At 36.1% G+C, this 22617-nt stretch overlaps 1 protein-coding gene across 1 annotated transcript in view; it reads right to left on the reverse strand.

The window, feature by feature from the left end:
- LOC120515460 (EF-hand calcium-binding domain-containing protein 6-like) overlaps positions 1-22617 on the reverse strand; it is a 94022-nt gene that overhangs the window by 37703 nt on the left and 33702 nt on the right. The window contains exons 6-9 of the mRNA XM_039736538.1: positions 16728-16879; positions 11522-11685; positions 8837-9033; positions 6643-6750 (exon numbers count right to left, since the gene is read on the reverse strand). Coding sequence (XP_039592472.1) covers positions 6643-6750; positions 8837-9033; positions 11522-11685; positions 16728-16879 — 621 coding nt within the window. The remainder of the gene's footprint in view (positions 1-6642; positions 6751-8836; positions 9034-11521; positions 11686-16727; positions 16880-22617) is intronic.

Consider the following 22617-nt stretch of genomic DNA (forward strand, 5'->3'; position numbering starts at 1 on the left):
TTTAAGATACTTTGATATCCTTTTTTCTCTCCTTTATGTATCCTGTTATAACAGATGGGTTGGGTTAGATCATGAGGTAAAGGATGCAAACTGTGTGTGTCCTTGAAATATACAATAAAGTTATTGTTTTTAAGACACCTTGGTGTTTACTTTATGATTTGCTTTATAAAGGGTATGGTTTGGAAGGTGGCTGAGGTAATGGGATGCCCATGGTGTGTTTGGGCTGCACTGCCAGTTTCCTTGGGTGTGTAATAGATTCTCTCTCTGAAACCTTCTGGTACATCCTGTCTCTGGGTCTGTCACTTCATACTCTCTTGTTTCCTCATTCATTAGTGTAAATGGTGCTTCCTGGGTGATGGAATTGAACATTTGTGGGTAAGTCAGTTCCACCAGTGCCACTTTCCAGTCTCTGGGCTGTTTTATTGTCTTGGCTACCTGAATGGTTAATGATGCTGTTGTGTTGGGAAAAGTTCTGGCCGATGAATTACTCAGCAGTGTTATATAAAATGCACTTCTGACTTTAGACATTTTTTCTTGGTTTCTCAACTCCTTGTCTTTCACTTCTGAAGTCTTGACCCAACTGTTAAATTTCTTGTCCCAACCAAGCCATTTTGCCAACACATGCTTGTTTCTACCACGCCTGCCCGTGAGTGGTTAGAATTTTCTGGATGCGGTATACACCTGGTTAGCATCGGGCTTTATTTTTGTAACTCTTCTGCATAAAATCTCTCTTTAATTTCATCACCTGGGTAACCTTAGTTTATAGACAGGTTTGATTCATTTTAAAAGAGTCAACGATAATAAATATCTCATCTATAAACCACTGCTCATAGCCTTTTCGAATACACTTTTAATTTTGAAACTCGGACATGATCACCTATTTTCAAAGTGCACGGAGTAGATTTTCTTTGCCCGGCCCTACCATAGATTGTTTTCCAAACACTCGGGGCATTTTCAGGAGTCACATCTACAGGTCTTGTTTTAATCGTGGTGTGTAAACTGTGGTTATAACTCTGCAGAACGTCTGACGGGACATCTATATACCGAAAAGTATTGGCATATGTAAAATATTTCCACATTTTGGATTTTAAGGTGCTTTTGAACCGTTTTACTATGCTGGCCTTTACATCGCTGTTCGTGACAAATGTACAAATGTACAATATTGTTCTGTCTTAGAAGTTTTTGTACCAATGTGTTATAAATTTTTTTGCCTTGGCCTGTATGTAGCTTTTTAGGAACTCGACTCTGTCTAAAGATCAAACTAAAACCCAGAGAAACTGTCTTGGCCTTTTATTTACACAGCCCAAGCATATTTTGAGAGCACATTGATACAAGTGAGGATAAATTTTATATCCATCATTGAATTTTGAGTAATAAGACATCTCTGCTAAATCTACTTGCTACTGGTAATTGATCATTGAAACAATTGTTCTGTTTCTCTTGAACCTCAGCTGTGCTTGTTTGTGCATACTGTAAGTGTATTGTTCACTCATCCATTCCAACACGTTTTTTGCTTGACATTTCTTTTCTTTTTTTCCCCCATAGAGTGACGATGGCCAGTGACGTATTTAAGCACAGTGTGAAAGATTGTTCAACTTCAAGGCGGAAGTCTCAAGACCTGTGTATTTTCTCAAACACTTGTCAGCCATCGCAGTCACAGAGCCGGATTGATTTTAATGAAGCATTATGTAAAGTCTGTTGTAGCTTACGTGTTCTGCACCTGTGTAAGATGTATTAACTGGGTCTTGTTTAGCATGCCGTTTGGGTTCCGAATCTCAGGATGGGCACACTTGTCTTTTACTAGAATGTGATCCTGAGGAAATACACCCTTGTGTTTCCAGCATCTGTCGACAGATCAGTATTTAAAGATTAATACACACGGTGTTTTATTTGGTTAAAGCCTTGTGTGGCTTAAGAATTGTGAAACCGAGTAAAATTCATACTAAACTGTCTGAAGCAGTTTGTTGCTGAAGTAAACACTTTCGGCTTATACAAAAGACCATGCAACAAAGTCCAAGATTCGGACAGCAGCTTTTGAACTTGTCTCTAATCACCATTACTGTTATTTTTTAAAACCAACATTAATTTACAGAAACCTAAGCAAATTGCATTATCCATGCTAAACAAGATCTGTTTGAGTTATATTTTCTGTCGGCTAACTGTTTGTGTTTTGTTTCTGTTGTCAGAGGAACCAAGACTCGGCAGCTAGAACAAGGAAAACCAGGTCCCTGCCCAGCGTGACACGTAATGCAACCTATAGAAGGTTTTCTCCTTTTATTATATCTAATAAAGATTCATTATGACCATATTGGTCGCTCAGTCATTTGGGCTTATGTGTTTAGCTCTGTTGAACATTTAGTGGAAAAATGTATGGAATGTCAAGAGAAAAAATGCATACCAGATGGACACATTTTGTAATATAACCAATTATTGCATATAGACATAGCTTATTTATGCTCAAAAGGGCTAGAAGAGATAGATTTGTGTCCTGTGTGCGTGCTTTGTTAAAAATGTACAATCTCCCTTGTTTTCGTAAAGCTATCAAGATTGATGTGGATGATGTTATATGAATTTGAGCAGGAGAGAGACCCATTGATGGATATGCAAAACTGATTCAGCCTGTGAAGACCAGCTTTATGTGGTCGGCTCTGTTCCAAACAGAAAATAGGTTTGCATAATTTAGTGAAATATAAATATATAAAGTATATTTGCTGGCTTAAACATTTTTATTTTAGGTGTATTACCGACTCACTGTTGGACCAGGTTTTGAATTTTCATTTGCACCCTATATGTATACATTTTCTTGTGTTTTTTTTTCTTTTCAAGTGAATTGCAAATCTTTATACAATTAAGCTTGTGTGATTATTTTACGGCTGTTTCTCCTGCTTTTAGTCATAGTTTAAACAATTTTAATGTATAGCAAACAATTTGTAACTCAAAGTGAAGACCAGATCTTATTTTGCTATGTTTGGAATTTTGCTTCAATAAAATTTGTTGTTTTTAAGACACTTTGGCATCTTTTTTGAATCATTGAATAAAACTTGTTGTTTTAAATCACTTTTGGTATCTGAAATATGCCTTGCTTTATAAAGGGCATGGTTTTACAAGGTGGGCAAGGTAACGGGATGCTCAAGAGGTGTTTTGGGCTGTACTGCCAGGTTCCTTGGGTGTGTCATAGACTCTCTCTAAAACCTTTTTCCTTGTACATCGACTCTGAAAGTTATTGTTTTAAACACTTGGGCATCTACCATATGCCTTGCTTTATAAAGGGCATGGTTTTTTACATGGTGGGCAAAGTAACGCTATACCCATGGGTGTGTTTGGGACGCACTGCCAGGTTTTTTTCCCTGGATGTGTCCTAGATTCTCTCTTAAACCTTTCCTTGTACATCCACTCTGAAAGTTATTGTTTTAAACACTTTTGGTATCTGAAATATGCCTTGCTTTATAAAGGGCATGGTTTTACAAGGTGGGCGAGGTAACGGGATGCTCAAGGGGTGTTTTGGGCTGTACTGCCAGGTTCCTTGGGTGTGTCATAGATTCTCTCTAAAGTTTTCTTGTACATCCTCTCGCCGGGGTCTGTCAATCACGCTCTCTGTACTCTCTGTACACACCCCCGAGCGCTGCAAGCAGATAGGAGCAGGATGTCTGCTCCGCCCCATTGATGACTTACCTTTTATGACACCTTACAGGCTCCCAAAGGCCCCGTCTCGGCTCACAAAGATGATCAGCCCCCAGTTTTAGCATCAAGGCTAAGATCGGCCGACCATTTTTCCTTGCGCACGACTGACAAAAGGTCCGATGCCGGTTAAACAGCGCACCCGACAACAGGCAGAGATCAGACCGCGGGGGGAAATGCCCCATTAAACAGGTGGCAGCAGGTGGGTACCGGAAATGCCAGGGGGGCGGGACATACACCTGTCAAAATCTGATGATGTATAATAGTGACGCTCCTATACTACTCTGGTCTGGCTTCTTCTTAGAGAATACAGGTGATCTAAAAAATTTTTAAGGGCACCTGTCCTTTTATTTTAACAGTGGGACAGAGATACTAGGACTTTATGAATTCCCAAAGGGCACTGTAGCCTGGTAAACATAGGATGCTAGAGATGTTTCCGAACTTTTCGTGATTACCAGATAGTCATAGAAGTAGCGCCATGGTGGAGTTTAAATTGCTACTTTAAGGCAAAGCAAACTGAATGTTTAGACAGATTAAAAATTGTGGAGAAAGACTCACAATTAAGAAGACTGAATCGACAAAGAAAGTGGACAGTGACACAGAGAGGATTATGGGGGAGAGAGGGAGCTGCAATCTACTGATTTTTAAGTTTTTAGAGGCTGATAAATGAGCATGACATCACAGAGAAAATTAGGCATACTCAACACAAAAATATTTTTTAATGTTGTTTACATCATGTAGTTTGTAGTGATGAATGGGAATTTTTAATCTTGTGTTTTCATGTTGAATGGAGAAGAAAAATTTTATGATATACTAGAAAGCAATGGAGGCCAAAGCTGTACAAACGTTGTAAAAAAAATCCAAAGAAAAAAGAAAAAGAAATTTTCATGTAACTTGTGTCTCAATAGCATAATACTGTATTTTTGAACAAAATGTCTTCCTCTGCCTCTAATTCATTGGTTAAAAGTTCTGTGTTTAATTCAGAAGCATAATATTACAGAAATGTGTTTCCTCTTTATGATGTACATTGATTTTTCCACAAGTAACTATTAATAATTATTGCAAACTATTAATTATTAAACTATTAATAATAATTTTAGCAAAAAATCCAGGTGTTTTGCACATTTTTTGCATATGACTGAATGACAGGGATGTAGATTATGTGACATGAGCAGCATCAATTATTTCTTTTTTTCACATCATTTGCCATTGTACAATATTAGTCACCACTGGCTTCTATTACATAATATAATTTTTTTCTTTCATCCTGCATAACAACATGAGATAAAATTCTTCTCTCGGAAAAAACACCAATTACATGGAGTAAGTACCATATAAAAACAGTACTCCTTTAAGGACACTTAATCTGTTTTACTTGGTCAGATGCAGTTCACTCCGTGGATTTTGTTTGGACATTTTCCTTGTGTTTATCATTTCATTCTTGTATAGATTAATATTTCATATAATCTGTATCATATACAGATGTATATATGAATATATCATATTTTCAGCAGTAGCTCAGTCGGTAGAGCGGGTGGTCCAGCAATCGGAGGGTCGCAGGTTCGATCCTGGCTCCCGGCATGAGAATGCAGCTGTTGTGTCCTTGGGCAAGACACTTAACCTACCTTGCCTGCTGGTGGTGGTCGGAAGGATTGGTGGTGCCAGTGTTTGGCAGCCTCACTTCTGTCAGTGTGCCCCAGGGCAGCTGTGGCTACATAGTAGCTTATCATCACCAACATATGAATGTGTGTGTGAATGGGTGAATGACTGTTGTGTTGTAAAGCGCCTAGGAGGGTTCTTGAACTCTAGTTAGGCGCTATATCAAATACAGGCCATTTACCATTTACTGTAATCATATAATCATAACCAGCACTGGCGGCTCTCTTGCTTACTAGTTAGTTGTTGACTGAATTGTAGAACAACACCAGGCAAGCAACTTAGACATCCAAAAAGAGCAATTTGCTCAGATTAACTTCTATTTTTCGCTGATTTTATACTCAGCTACCTTTACTGATTTAGTTAATGCCTTATTGCTATCTATTGTCATTAGAAGGACAAAAAGAAGCTTAAATTCATAAGTGTAGGTGATATATTCATTTTTAAAAGTTTCGATATTAAGCCTTATTTCAACCCTGCATTTAATGCATTATTTACTGAATTTATTAAGCATGGTTAATAGTAGTAGTAGTAGTTTTTATTTTATTATTAGTAATAGTAGCTGAATTTGATATTATTAGTAGTAGAAGTAGTATTAAAATTATGCAACAAAGAGATTGAAGAAACCCCTAAAGATTCACTTTCAAGTTTTAATTATTTTAAACAATTCTGTTTTTATTTGACATTAAAATGTTATGGCTAGGTTTTTAACATTTTCGTTTTTAATAATTATTTATTTATATACCCATTGATCACATTAAAGGTTTTTTAAGAAATGCTAATATGATGGATTCAGTGAGGGGCAGGTTGGGGTGTTTGGGGAGTGTGGGTGCCCAAGAAGAACATTCTGCTTAGGGCCCCTCTTTGGCTAGGGTGGCACTGGTTCCCTTTGATACAAAACAGAGGCAAATGGAACATTAGAACATAATTATGAGTTTTAAATAGAAAGAAAATATTATAAAGTATCTGATCAGTTTTACAAATACAGTTATTTTGCTTCAATAAATCCTAAAAAACTCTGTTATAATTCTTCACTATATATTGTATAAAAACTTACAAAACATATATAGGAAATAATTTAAAGACTTTTTTTAAAACCTTTGCATTTCTAACAGAAGTCTGAAAATGGAGAAATAAACAAAAGGGAAGTAAATAGATCTGTAACTTATCTGGTAATGTATCATTAGACAAACTGATTTAAAGGGCACTATACAGCATGATAGATCGAGAAATTGATAAATAGACATATAAAGAACCTATACTGTATAATAGAAGTTATTGACCAAATCCAAAAAGTTATAAACTTACTGAAAATCTTTGAGCAGAGACAAAAAGTCCCCCTGCAGGAAGTTAAGAAGCTTGGCCTCCAATGCAGAAACTGTAGAATAACGGCTGACTCTCTCAGCCAAATTAAACCTGTAATTTGTTAATTAAAAAAAGATCAGGCAAACACCAAGCATTTGAATGTGAAATACAAATATTACCAATCATGATTGAAATGGCCATTATTATAAATGAAATATTATGTAGGCAATGCAGAGATGGGTGAAGAACCTGGCAGCAGATCATCCATGATGCCACATGGTGGCAGTAGCACACATTTCTAGAACATCTCCTATCACTGTGATGGCTTCTGATTGTGTATTATGACTTCCTTAGATTGTGTGAGAGGCATTTATGTTATCAAACTGTTCACAGTCTAAATGCATATTATTATTATGTTTTTCACTAAAAACTCAAATTCACTGCACATTTGCTAAATCACTTTTTTACTTTTAACCCTAGATAGTATTCTGTCAGCATACTACTTCTACACACAAACTGCACTGCCATGCTGATCAGGTTCTTTTTATTCTGTGTTTGATTATTTCCCTATATTTAAGTTGTCTCTTAATTCTTTCTTACTTGTTAGCTTACAATATTGAGGAGGAATTAAGTGAAAGGCGCTATGAGGTATTATTTATGATTATCAAACAGTTGTTTTGGCTCCTGTCTCATATGTGTGAGGACCTGGATTTGCTTCTCAACTAAATAAATATTTGTGTTTCATTTGGAAGCTCTCCCCATGCCAGTGATGCTTTTCTTTAGCCACATATTTTTCCTCCTATATTCCTAAAGTTAGTATTTTTAATTAGTTTTGGTATGTGCACTATACACTGTAATCCGACTGAATTTGAAATGAAGATTCAGTCCAGGACTCTTGGGTTTAAGCATCTGGCCACAGTTGGTGTGGAGCTCACCTGTACCCCTTGAGTCTGGTGTGTGTTACTCTAACATGTCACAGCAGTAAGCACTGCTGCTTTACAGATCCAGCATTCTGGTTTCAACTCTTGTGTCAAGATGTCTGTATGGAGTTTGCACACTTTCCCCAAAAATGCACAAATTTTCCTCAGGATAGTCCAGTTTTCCTTCCACATGCCAAAAAATGCTGGGCTAATGGTTGTTTCCTGCTTTGGACACAGTGCATCCCTGAATTGCATGCATTAGTGAGTACATGCCCTGTGATGGAATGATATCTCACCCGAGTTCCCTGCCCGGCAGGTGGCACAGGGAAGCCCTTTCTGTTACTCTTGACTTCCCACTACCCACTATATTTGACAGGTGTCCTGAGGTTTGCTTGGCCCGTTAAAAAGGACTTGGGGGCTACGAGTGACTGACCCTGAAAGTGACCATGAAATCCACCCCAAAAGGATAAGTGGTTGTTAGATAGTGGGGGGCTAAAGAGAACAGGTATGAGATAGGTAATGGGCATTCCCTGATGTGTTATTTGTGATGGGTACACCTCACATTAGAGAGGGGGACCGGTCCTGTTTAGATAGTGTCACAGTGTATATTTCTGGATTGCTTTTGTGTTTCACACCATACTGTATATCAGGTTGTATGCTGCCAGGGCTAAGACAATGGACTATAAAACCAAAAATCTGCTGGTCCAATTCTTAATTTGGATGCACAAAATTCAAGCCACTTAACTGCTCCAAATGTACACAAAAAAACCTGTAAACAGTAACAAATTCTGATCTTTTAAGTCATCCTGGATAAAAGTGTCAGCCATAATAATAAAATAACATACACTTTTCTGTAGTCTATTTTTGTCATATAAAATTCTTACTTTGATATCTCATTTACTTGGCATATTTCTTGGGTTTGGGACAGCTCGGGAGTTCCCTTTATCTTCCACAGTTCATGAAATATGAATCATTAGAAAATACAAGTTTATCAAGAAATACAAGATGTGTAGTGCTATAAATGTACTACTAAGTAATATGTGGGTATGGAAAATGGATGAATGGTTTATAATATTAAATATTCTGAAAATACTCAGCTCTAATTATTATTTGCTGTTACATCAGATAATTTCAGTTTCTAATCAGATGTTGCTTTTGTTCTATATTAGTTCTTTATTAAATATTAAATCATTATTTACAATAATGATGTGTGTTCTTTTGTGTATCATAGCTTTAGTAAATCATAATCACAAGCAGTGTAATTATTACAGGCATACCTGTGGTGTGGATCAGATAATATCTTCTGTGTCATGCCTTTATGAGTACGGTCTTGAAAGTGATGAAGGAAATCCACGTAACTCACATCAGGAGACGTCTCTTCAAGGCTGCAGCGTACAAGAAAGAGATTAAGCTGCTCCTTCTTCAGGGGGAGGTGAAACTTCTCCAGAACTTTCAAAAAGTCCTCTCTTGATACCTAATTCAAATGACCATTAATAAAAATAAGTGAAAAAGCAAATGTATAAATCATTTGGGTTGATTTAATTTGAGTTAATTAAGTATATTATTCTTTTAAGGGATGCAAATATCCATGTAAAGTGGATTCAGAAACGATCCAGACATTTTGATTTGTTGCTGGCTTGTGCTAAGTTTTCTTCATCAAGCACATTGCAATACCCCAGAATGATAAAGTGAAAACAGGATTTTAGAAAACATACTAAAAATAAAAAACTGAAATAACACATTGACACAAGAATTCAGATGCTTTACTTAAATCTTTGTTGAAGAACCTTTGGCAGCGATCACAGACTGGAGTCTGCCTTGCATATGTAAATGTTGGAAATTTTCACGCCTTCCTCTCTCTCCAGATCCTCTCAAGCTCTACCAGGCTGGATGGAGATCTTTGGTGGACAGCTGTTTTCAGGTTTCTCCAGAGATGTTTGATTGAGTTTAAGTCCTGACTCAAGCTGGGCAGCTCAAAGACATTCCCAGAATTATCCCTAAGCTACACTTGTGTTGTTTTTGCTTTGTGCTTAGGGTCATTGTCTTTTTGGAAGGTGAACCTTTGGCTCAGCCCAAAGTTCAGAGCATTCTGGAGCAGGTTTTCATTAAGCTATACTTTCCTCTGTTCAGTTTTTCCTTCAAACCTGTCTAGTCTCCCCATCCATGTCATTGAAAAATAACCCCACAGCATAATGCTTCTGCCGTCACACTTCACTGTTAGAATGGTATTGCATAGGAGATGAGCGGTGCCTGGTTTCCTATGGACATAATGCTAGTCTTGGATTTATCAGACCAGAGAATTTAGTTTCTCACAGTCTGAGAGTCCCTTAGGTACCTTTTCTGTAAAATCTAAGTAGGCTTCCATGTGTCTTTTATTGAGGAGAGGATTCTTTCTAGTTACTCTTCATAAAGCCCAGATCAGTGTAGTGTTGCAGTAATGGTTGTCCTTCTGGAAGTTTCTCCATGCTCCACAAAGGTTCTCTGGAGCTCAGCCTGAGTGACCATTGGGTTCTTAGTCATCTCTCTTACCTTGGACCTTCTCCCATGATTGCTCAGTTTGGCCAGATGGCCTGCTCAAGGAAGAGGTGGGGGTTGTTTGAAGCTTCTTCCATTTAAACATTATGGAGGTCACCATACTATTGAGAACGTTCAATGCCACAGGAATTTTTGCAGCCTTTCCCAGTTCTGTGCCTCGAGACAATCCTTTTGTTTTTTGAACTCATACGTGATGTCAACTGTGGGACATTATATAGTCAGGTATGCACCATTCCTAATCCTGTCCAATCAATTTAATTGACCACAAGTTGTCTCCAAACAAGATGTAGAAACATCTCAATGATGATAAATAGAATGGGATGCACCTGAGCCAAATTTCAAGTGTCATAGCAAGTTGTCTGAATACTTGTGTCAGTTTGATATTTCAGTTTTTTTATTTTTAATACATTTGCAAAAGTTTCTATAATTCTGTTTTCACTTTGTCATTTTGTGGCATTGAGTGTTGCTTGACATGGGGGAAAAGTTAATTTAAATAATATTAGCATAAGGTTGCAACATAACAAAATGTGATAAAAAGTGATGGGGTCTGAAAACTTTCTAAATCCACTGTATTATTTTTATGATTACGCAAAGCCTATTACAAGGCCATGGGGGTGATGGCCATGGCCATGGCAGCAGCAGGTACAAGGCTAGTTCAAGACATAAATAAAATAACTAATTTACAGACACTGGAATTTGAATTAACAGGGAAACCTGAAACAGGCTTGGAGAAAACTTGAAAATCCCATATGGTCAGTGGCAGCTTACTGTGATGTCTGAAATTAACCTAGTATACCTAAATTCCTTGGAAAATATTCCTAGTAATACAGGGGTTCATTCTTAGAGGGATATTCATTACTTTTGCAATTAATCTTAACTTTAATCAATGGCCATATTGTGCTTATCACATTGTGTTTGCTTTTATTTCTTACCACAGTTGCCTTTACAAAAAAATCTAAAAGACTGTTTTCAATGTTGTAATTTATAATAGTTTAATGTAAGTAGTCAGTTTAATTTAGTGCTGATTATGTGTTTATAATCTAAAATGCAGTAAAATATAAACATATTGATCCATTATTTCTGGGCCCCATTGTATAGAAATTTTCCTAAGAGTTTATAGTTATCACACCAGCAAGACACAAAAAGAGATTTGGATAGGACACTAGACCACCACAGGGTTCACTAACCCCATCCAATTTACAGATGTCAGTTCACCAAACACTCATGTCTTCAGAAAATCCACAAGCACATGGCGATTGAGAGGCCTGAAACTCAAACTCTAGGCTACAGCAACTAACCACACTGCTACTTTGACAAAGGGTTTCCTTCAAAAAATGCATCGTTACATTTTTCAAATTAATCGTTAAATATAATTAACATGTGTGACTTGCAGCATACATTATAATTTTAATTTAATCTTAACTTACTTTTCCTGTATTTTTTATGTCAAATCTTTGAAATTCTGATATCATGTCTTGGAATCCTTCTTCAAGCTTTGCTTTTATCCACTTTTCAAAGCTGATGGAAAGACTCCTGTCTTTCTGAGCATCCGACAGACCTCTTGCAGCTTTTGGAATTTTGAACACATTTTCTAAAATGTGAAATAAAATTGAACAAAAGCAAATTAAATGGATGGATGGATGGATGGATGGATAGATGGATATTGCAAAAGTATAGCTACATAGAATCTTTATCATAAAACTATAAGCCCACTGTTGTTGTCCGGGTCACATGTTGCTTTGTAAAAATTGCCAGAAAGAGTAGTTGCTGGTCAGCAGCATAAAGAAGACCAAGGTGGTGCTACATTACATCTTGAGTAATGTGATGGGCTTTAATAAAGAGGCAGAAAATGTCTTCAAAAAGTGACATGGGAGAAAAAAAAACATTATTTGTGAAGTGTGGACATTGAGCCCACAGCTGCCAAATAACCTGTTGTAAAATTGACATTTGCCAGATATTAAGTCTGCTAAACTCCATTGATCAGTTAGTTCAAAACAGAACATGACTGTGAGGACCATGCTGAGGTTCCTTCCCTGTTTCCTGTTTAGTTTTATTTCATGTTTGTTATTTTTGTCTTTGATAATTATTACCATCTGTTTATATTTGTGTCATGTTGCTAATGATTTTATCTCATTAATTGTCTGTTATCACTTATGGTTTTAGTTCTTTTTGTGTATGTTAATTAAACCCTGTAGGCAGGGGCTTCCAAAGAAGCAGGTGTGCTGCAATTCGGGGTAAACCTGGAGATGTCCCATTTGACAAACAGATTTAGTACCAAACAAACTTTTCTTTGGAAATGTTTTCCCCATACACTTTGCATACAGCTTTATTAAATTGCCCCTAAAATTTATTTTTCATATGATTTTGCAATGCTTGCTAAAATTGTTTTCAGGCTTTTTTAAATTTTGAGGTAGTTAACAATGGTCATTTGCTGTCTTCTTTCTTGGCCACTATCCAACGACAACTGATCACACTCTCCTCTGCCTTGTGCACCGCCTGCACATTCACACTGTCAGTTTTCCTTCACACTGCTCATTTAGTTCAAATGTAACATCAGCTGCACTTACTTTCCTCATCTCTAAGGAGCTGATTCAAGCAGGATCCTTACAGAAACTTTCTAGTGATCCCATTCCTAACTCAATGGATTTTAGTAGCACCTCGAAAGTGATTGCAGGTGTGGAATAATAAAAATTTTTAATCAATATATTAAATAATAGTTGAACAAAGAATCTTGGGCTGAGAACCTTTTGACCTAGTCCAAGGGAGGGGAAGAAGATTTCGTGAAATGCAATGAAATTTTTGTACTTAGATAAACAAGTCTAAAATGCCTTGATTATTACTATCTGTGTGCATTTGGGTGGATGGAAAATATGTTATTATGCAAACCAGCTTATGCTACGAAAATGTATATGTATATATATTTGCGAGTATAAGAGTTCTTTGTGTTAACTATATGAATGCATTAAGATTGTTAAAAGAGGAAAACCATTACCTGTATAATCATCTTAACAAAATAAGTATATTACTAGTTTGTATTGATAGGCTATGGATTAATTGATTATTAATATGACTTACTTAAACTAATGAACTAAGGATTAATTGTTTATTAATAAGACTTACATATAAAAATTAAGTGTGTACGCAAAGCTGAAAAAACGAACTTGCAATATTTCTGTCAAACTGCTAACCTTTTAGTCTGTACTCAGGAAACTGTTAATCTTAACAAACATCTAGGATTGTAAAATCAACAGCAACAGACTTTTTCACTTCATCTTTAGTGGTTGAACAAATGTGTTGTAATTTTTGGGCATATTACTGAATCCCCCCAAAGAATTGTGTAACCTTGTCTCGTGATAGGCTATCTCTGTAAGATGTAAAAATTTCTGTTATAAAAAGGAAACTCACCCACCCAAGATTGGGCTATTGCTGGTGACTGTCAGTGACACTAGCTGACAGGGCTGGAGTGGTCTCTCTGCCACTAAGAATAAAGAAATTGCTTTTTACTTTACATCTGCTGCCTGCCTGCTGTTTGCCTCGAACCTTCGTCGACACAGGTAAGTGCTTTCTAGTTGCATTCCACTTTCCATATTCTGCTTCAGAATAAATTTTGGCATCTTTTACGCAAGAAGAAAAAGGATCCAGATAACATAACAATATACAGTATGTGGTAATGGTACAAATTTAATTTGTGAGAAGCACAATTTATTTTGCAATTTCTTTTTTTGCAAAGCAAAGCTATAAATTTCAATTTTGTCTGAATTATTTTACTAATCACTAGTTCCTTTTAGGTACTTTCAGTAATTTCAAATAAGCAAATATATACATGATGTATTGCTGGTTTGTAGTCACATAGTTTTTGTGACATTTGTAGCCTTTTCTTTTCTTCCACGAATTAATCATTGGTATGATTTGCAGTGATTGTTTTTGTTTTTTAATTTTATGCCATTCATGAATGTCTGTAGTACTAGGGTGTTGTAACGTGTTAGCCATTATGAATGTAGAGAAAAGCCAAGCAAAATGACACCTTTTATTAGCTAACTAAAAAGATTACAATATGCAAGCTTTCGAGGCTAGCTTGCATATTGTAATCTTTTTAGTTAGCCAATAAAAGGTGTCATTTTGCTTGGCTTTTCTCTACATGCCATTCATGAAAAACACAAAATGGTCTAAAAACCCACACTGTGGAAGCCCACTGCCAATCATCTTTCCCCAGCCAACTGACCACTGTGATGATGTATTATGAAGTTCAAAAAAAGATACTTGTTTACCAAATAAAAGTATTTTTTTCTCAAAGACTTAAAGACAAACTACAAAACAAAAGATAAACATTTCACATTTCTTAAACTAGTTTTTCTAATTAGAGGGTTTTACTGTGAATTCATTCACAACGAAAATCCTATTTAATAACCAAAACCCAAACACTATGACAAAAATGCCGTCAGCCATACAAGTAAGAGTTAAAATCAGCATATTAGATACTAAACTTTCCATTAGCATTACTTCACTCGTTAAATCCATATCTCGGACAAAGGCATTGGCGGAAATAAGGGAGCATGAGTGTGGACCTGGAATGAGAGAAGGCTTTTTTGTGTTTTATTGTTGTTTTGCGTTTTCCTTTACCTCCCCATTTTGTACCTTTTTTTGCTTTAATAAAATATCTTTTTTTGACAATCCTATTTGACCTTTATTTAGGTTTGGGGACAGCTTTGCAATGCCCCATAGGGACCATATCTTATTTCATTCTCATGGTGTAGTTCTAGTAGTTCATGAGATGACTGTGTCTATCATTTCTCCTTTACCAGGATGGAACCTCAAGGAGAAAGCAAACCTGAAGTTAATGATGGCTTTCTGAGAGCACCAAGCTACTAGTTGAAGCAAAGGCTTTAACAGCTTTTAAAAAGTGTCTGAATAAAATACTGGGACAACTTAAATATTATCTAAAAATGTAGATGTTGTAAATGGTGTCATCTCATTTTCAAACATATGTTCTTATCTAAGTAAGTGCCCAAACTTTTCAATAACATGTTGTTTAAATCCATAAGTATTTACATGTATAATTTAACACTACAAGCCTTGGTGTCCCTCCAGGCTTCATCTTGTACAACTGATCAGGTCAGCTTTTGGGCCTAGTAAACTTACACTTCTAGAGATTCTGTGGCCAGATATAGTAGTTAAAAGAAAATGAGCACAATATATGAAAAGTGACCTGCTGTTCGTAAATAAGTAACGTAACACTGACAAGTTCACTAAATCTAAATGACAATACAGGGGTGCAAAATTCTTAGTAGGGCCTGCTTACACAAACTCACCCACACACACACATACATACACTGTCAAATTAGCTTAATTGTGACCAATGAGTATACTTTTATTAAAAATCAGAGAGTATCACTGATGGTTTATTTCACTTATGGTTACAGAGGTCTGAACACAAAACTCTTGACATTGCAACTGTGAGACAGGCAAGAGTTGTTCAGTTGTAGAAAGATTTTCGTATTATCAAGGAAGCAAAAATTTATTACCAGATGATTTAAGCAAATAATTTCTGTTAATACTTTTTGATTCAGAGACACTTTGAAGTATGGTTCTTTAATGGCACTTTAGGGTTCTTTACTGGGTTAACTAGTTTCTCATGGAACCATTGCTCCACAAAGTACCATTTAATTCCAGGAAGAGTTCTTTGCATATGAATTTGGTTCTTTGTGTTTTGAAAAACTTCCTAATATATAGAAGAAACTTGAAATCTTTAATATATGGTAGGTTACCTACTATCAGATCAGGAAACTGTCAGGAAACTATCAGATTAAAACGTGTACTTAGCCTGTGTTCTTGTACGTATGCAGGATGAGTCCTTTTAAAATCAGGACCCATTGGTATTTTAGAAATCTGTTACCATCTGTTCATGGATATTTACTGTGTAACAGTGGAGTCTATTTCTTTTTTTATGTAAAGAATTTGCAGGAGGATTCTGTAGCCCCTTGATTTTAAATAAGATTTTGTCAAGTATTCACCATTTCGTTATGGGGATAGTAAAGCAATTTACATAGTCAAACACACACAACGACGTCAACAAAGTGAGAGTAAAGAAAATAAATAATGAATACAAATACAGTTTATATTGTATTTAGAAACCTATATGTCAAAAAATATTCATTATGAATCAAAATAAATGTAATTTATAGGGGCCCCTGATACTACTGTAATATGCAAATCCTGAACCTTAGATACATGCAAGCAAATATTGTGAGAACGTACTATAGCAATTGGGCATGGGCGTCAAACCCAAGACCCTCGATCCATAAGGGAGCCTAACTAACTACTAAGCCCTCATAATCCACAAAAAAGTGACAAATAAAAACACATTTTATAAAATGTACAACTGTTCAATTTAATATAATTTCAAAAAATTAATGATACAATAACAAAATATGACATTCCAGTATCAAGGACATTTATACAATATCTGCCTAAAATGGGAAATTATTTGTTAAAAAGACTAAAGACAACCTGATATTATTCACAAGGGATAATGTTTCATAAGAGGCATTGTTGAATTCATTTTAATAGCTGTATCTTTATAAAAAGCTGCACATTTTCTTTCTGTTTTTTTTTTTAAAGCAATGTTTTCCTTACTTGGCTGACTTTCTCTGAAAGCGCTGCTTGATACCCTGCTGAGCGCTGACAGGAGCAGCCGCCTTTGTTCTTCTGCGCCGCTCGCGTTCTCGGTTCCCAAAGTCTTCATTAGATACTCTTTTCTGACAAATTCACCACCAGCCATGTCATACCTTGATCAAAAAAATGTGCTCTGTTACTTCAATACTCACAAATAAATGTATCAAGTTTTAGGGTGTTTAGCTGGGATAAAAAGGAATGCGACATCATATGATACAGTAAAAACAGAAATGAGAACTTAATATTCAGGCTTGACAGTGGCTTGATCTCTTTGATCACAATTTGGTTTATTTTTGTAATAGCATAAATCAAATTCATTTTACCCTTTATATTGAATAAAACCAAGCTCTCATTTGGATGGATTGGTTATTCTGTTTATTATGTATACTAGCACACTAAATATTAAGAGTGAAAACAAAGTGCTACTGCTGTTTCTCAAAGAACATGATTAAATTTATTGAACGCACATAATAAAAGTAAAAAAATGAATCCAGTAAATATTCTCATTTATGTTCTCTTTTTGGATGTTTTGATACATTTCATTTATTTCCTTTTTCATAATATTTTTTTAATGAAAGATACTATTTTTGTCTTGTTTGTCCTTTGACAAAAACTGTCAGTTTTCCTAACCTAGACAGTGGCAGTCCCATATAGGAGCAGTAGGACCCTGCGGCCTGAGACAGAGTCGAAGTAGCCTGAGCATTCTTAAGGGCTACAGACCCTTAAATAGAATAGTAGGCTCAGAGATTAAGAAGTTCTAGGGATTACTGGAGGACGCTGTGACTTTAGGATTTCTATAAGACTTTCCAGTCTCTTGAAGTAACTCTGTATAGAGAGGGGGTTATAAAGGGCCGCTCTTTGTACGTGACGAATGAAGTCAGGAAGTAAACTGTGGCAAACATTTACTGCATAAGAAGGTAATACTGCCAGGTGTTTTATGAGATAAACGGAGAATGAAAAAGGAGCATGTTTGAAAAATATTCTGCATAGACTGGGCCCTGTGGTTGGAAGAGTTTATTTACTGTATTTAATATTTTGTGTTTCTTTTAATGCTCATTTCTTCCCATTATGAATTTAAGATGTGCCCCATTAGATTAAAATGGCCCTGTACATGTGAAGCGGTGAGCATTTGCAGTCTTATAATAGACTTCCATTCTATCTATAGCTACGGCATCCTATCTCACCTGGATCCCAATGATACTGATATAAGCATCAGCTATCTGTGGCCATAAATTGGATAAGTGGGTGAGAAAGGTAGTGGATGAGATGTGTATTAATAATACTATATTGAGTTAGTGAAAAAGACCACACTTAAAATATACAATACAATACAATTTATTTTTGTATAGCCCAAAATCACACAGGAAGTGCCACAATGGGCTTTAACAGACCCTGCCTCTTGACAGCCCCCCAGCCTTGACTCTCTAAGAAGACAAGGAAAAACTCCCAAAAAACGTTGTAGGGAAAAAATGGAAGAAACCTTGGGAAAGGCAGCTCAAAGAGAGACCCCTTTCCAGGTAGATTGGGCGTGTTGTGGGTGTCAAAAAGGAGAGGGTCAATACAATACAATACACAGAACAGAACACAAGAATCCTCAATACAGTATAAAAATAAAAATATTACAAGTACAGAGCAGAATTTAACAGTACATGAAATCACATACAGTAATCCCTCACTATATCGCGCTTCAACTTTCGCGGCTTCACTCTATCGCGGATTTTAAATGTAAGCACATCTAAATATATATCATGAATTTTTTGCTGGTTCGCCGCTTTCTGCGGACAATGGGGTTTTTAATTTAGGTTATATGCTTCCTCAGTTTGATTTCCCTGTTGATTTCATACAAGGGAAGCTATTGGCGGATGGCTTAGAAGCTACCCAATCAGAGCATGTATTACATATTAACTAAAACTCCTCAATGATATAAGATATGCTTCCAGCGCCCGGTGCTTGTTTGCTTCTCTCTATCTTTCTCACTCTCTCTGCCTGACGGAGGGGGTGTGAGCAGAGGGGCTGTTTGCACAGAGGACACGGAGGCTCCTCTACAAAATGCTGCTTTATCGCGGTGCTTCTGTATACTTAAAATCACGTATTGATTTTTTGATTGTTTGCTTTTCTTAGCGCTCTCTCTGACATTCTCTGCTCCTGACGGCGCTCTTTTGAAGATAAGATATGTTTGCATTCTTTTAATTGTGAGAAAGAACTGTCATCTCTGTCTTGTCATGGAGGACAGTTTAAACGTTTGACTAAAGGGTGTTATTTCATGTCTAGAGGGCTCTAATAATGTTAACAGGGTGGGAGAGTTTATAAGGGCTTAAAATATATAAAAATAACCAAACAAACATATGGTTTCTACTTCGCGGATTTTCATCTATCGCGAGGGGTCTGGAACGCAACCCCGCAATCGAGGAGGGATTACTGTAATATGATTTGTGCAGGTTTAAGATATGTAGGTAGGCAAAGGTTCTTCCAGACGGGTTTAAAGTGGAGAAGGACAAACAAACTGTGATTGCATTCACTACACTTTTGGCACGCAGACTTATTTTGCTAAACTGTAAGAATCCCAACTCTCCTCTTTTAAGTCAGTGGGAAACCGATGTTTTATACTATTTGAAATTGGAAAAAATCAAATACTCAGTTAGAGGATCTGTACAGATTTTTTTCAAAACATGGCAGGATCTAATCAGTAATATTTTAGAATAAGCTCTTAAAGCACAGAGGAAGCAATTATTTCTGTATTTCTTTTTCTTCTCCATTCATCTCTATTGGCTTATCAAACTTATCAATTTAGGTATGTTTACAAGTCTTAAACTTTACTTTGTTGACCTTGCTCTCTCTCTCAGGGGTGGGGGTTGACTTGTTCTCAATCCTACTTTTGTAAAAATTTATTGATTTGTATGGAATGATTGTAATAAAATTAATAAAATTTCAAAGATATGTAGGTATGTGTGGCATAGTGGTTAAGGCTTTGGACATCAAAGGGGACTCACTCCAACTAGTCTGAGACTCACTTCGATAAGATCAAAAAAAGTTTGATTTTGTCTTTAGTCATAAAGGCAAGCTTTGTGTGCAGGAGAGTGAACAACCAATGAATTAGATGTGTATAAAAACATGAGAAAGCAGCCGGACTTGTGATGGGAGCAAAGTAAAAAGGTCTGAATTGTAAATGTTGAGAGTAAAGCCAATCTATATGTTACTGGAACTTCATGTCTAATGATTTTATCACATGTGACATGGCTGGCAAAATTCCCATTTGGAGATATCTCATAATGCATTTTAAGATAACTCAGAAGATTTTATGATATCAATGTGACATCCCCATAAAATGTTGGACAGCAGGACAAAGAAATGATTGCAAGAACAGTTTACTCTTAACAGTGTAAGAAGAATACACAAATGTAAAACAACAACAAAGGGAATCGAATAGGAACTATTTACAATTACCTATAAAACTCTCGTTGTTGTGGCCATGAGAGATGCCCTAAATATTCTGGTTCCCTATATAGAATCCTTCTCTCTCTCCCCATGCTCATATCTCAGCCTTATCTACCACACATTTTCATCATCCCCAAAACCGTCCAGAAACCCCCACCTCCATTACCAGCTCCTCTGTTCAGGGAACCACCCCTTTTCTTCATTCTGGCATCAATCATTTCCCTGACAGCAGTTCTCCAGATCGCTCTCTGCACTCCCTGATAGACTCAACAGTCCCTCGGCTGCCAGGCTTGGGTGCTACAATATCTTAATATGGTGCACTGTTCATTTTAAAGTATTTCAAATGTATTCAAGATATCTGTAATTATTTTTGGAGATATCTTAAAGGCATTCACCCTGAGTGTGACTCAGACTCGGAATTCTATACTATTACAGTTAACCCCAAGTCAGACTCGGGGTCAGAAGTCTGCTACCATCTACTGAATGAAAAAACATAATGCTGCAATAAGTCATGAATATTTCTATGTATTTTGTCACACCAAGGTAACTCATCAATATTCATGAGTGGGGCAAAGCATTCAGCCAAAACACAATAGTGTGTAAAAATGAAGCTGTAAAGCCAGTTTAAGAACAAACTGAAAGTGAACCAAGACATAGTGATGACAATGAGGATTGGTCATCAGATGTTGACACGGTTAGTGAAATCTAAATTTCACTATAGCACTATACGACCAAACTACCATGATATGTCAGATGAATTTGGTCCAGTGAAGCTTCAACAAGGTGCAAGTAGCTTTGTGGCAAAAAGAAAAAAATGATTGTGATCAAGTGGGTGAACAAGAAAGACATTAGCCTCCTAAGGATTGCTCATAATTCAGCAACTGTCAGTGTTCATGTTGGAGGAAATGTGCAAGGGGCATATCAATTGTACAGATCAGGCACTGACATTAACCTTCTCAAGTGCAAGCAAAAGAAAAAATATTATAAGAAAAGTGCCCAAAGAAGCACACTTCTACTGATTACAACATCAGGCTATTTACATGTTTCTGTAATGCATAATAACTCCTAATAATTAATTATTTTTGGCTCGCTTTTACAGGGGTAGAATTAACGGCAATATACAATATCTCAAAATTACTTTAATTTTGGTGGTGTGACTAGGCAGTGTAGGCAAGGCAGTTGCACTGAGATCTGACTGAGCTGGAGGGCCCTCAGTGACTGCTTGATTGTTGTTTCACAAGGTTTTATTATTGATCGTGGATACAGTTTGCATACTTGACATTGATGGCAGTAATTTTTAATTTAATTTAATTTAATTCCACAAGAGGAGAACCTAATTCATTTTTTTTTTTGCACCAGGGCTTGTGAAAGATAAAGGGACTGACACCACAGAATTATCAAATAGAAGATCTTTTATTATATTACATCAATGGATTCAAGCCCTTTCAATGATAAGTCTTAAATAAAGTGTTTGCTTTTGAGATATCCATTACAAGAATTTCAGATCCCCCCTCCCATATCCATTCCCCTTACATTATACACGGCTTACATGCTGATGTTGCTAATGTTTGCATATTTGAAACAATAAACAAATATAGGATATATACAGTTCCTTTACATATTTGTTAATTAGAGAAAAGAGGAAGCTTCACACCCAGATGTAGTTGCTATAGTATGCTACTGTATGAGTGTGTATGTATATATATATATATATATATATATATATATATATATATATATATATATATATATATATATATATGAACTATAGTATACTATAGTATGAGACCATGAGACAATGGATGATATATGGACCACAAAATCAATTTGATTAATTATTTTCATGAATTGCTTACCTATACAATTAACCAAAAATGCTAGCCTGTTGCTTCAAAATATATTTGCTTTTCAACTTTAACCTCTATCAAAGGCCTAGTTAGTTAAAGGTTTCTGTCTGTCTTTATCCCAAACAATGGCTTGTGCCTAGCAAAATTTGAAAGGAAGAAAACATTTCCTATTTGAAAAATACCACACTGCATGATCAGCTCTGTACAGTGTAAACCAAAGGTCATATACTGCAAATAGAATTAAAAGCCAATAAAGTACAATTCTTAAAGGGTAAAATATTCATAGCAATAAGCTTAACACAATTTACAAAGACCTATCACATTCCAGTTATTCTGAATTGATTTTACGTTATCTTGGAACACATCTGAAGTATCTCAAAATGCAGAAGTAGATATTTTAAGATATCTGAAACTGCATTTTGAAGGCAAAGAATTCTCACATGAAATTGTTTTTATAGATAGTACAGAGAACCTAAACTTTTATTGAAACTAGGCTCTAATTTGTTGCTTCTCCAATGTATCCAGGAAATGTATTGCCTTAACTAATGGTAACTGAGTACATAAAAGAA

This window comes from Polypterus senegalus, chromosome 1 (genome assembly GCF_016835505.1).
Source record: "Polypterus senegalus isolate Bchr_013 chromosome 1, ASM1683550v1, whole genome shotgun sequence".
Taxonomy (NCBI): Eukaryota; Metazoa; Chordata; class Cladistia; order Polypteriformes; family Polypteridae; genus Polypterus; species Polypterus senegalus.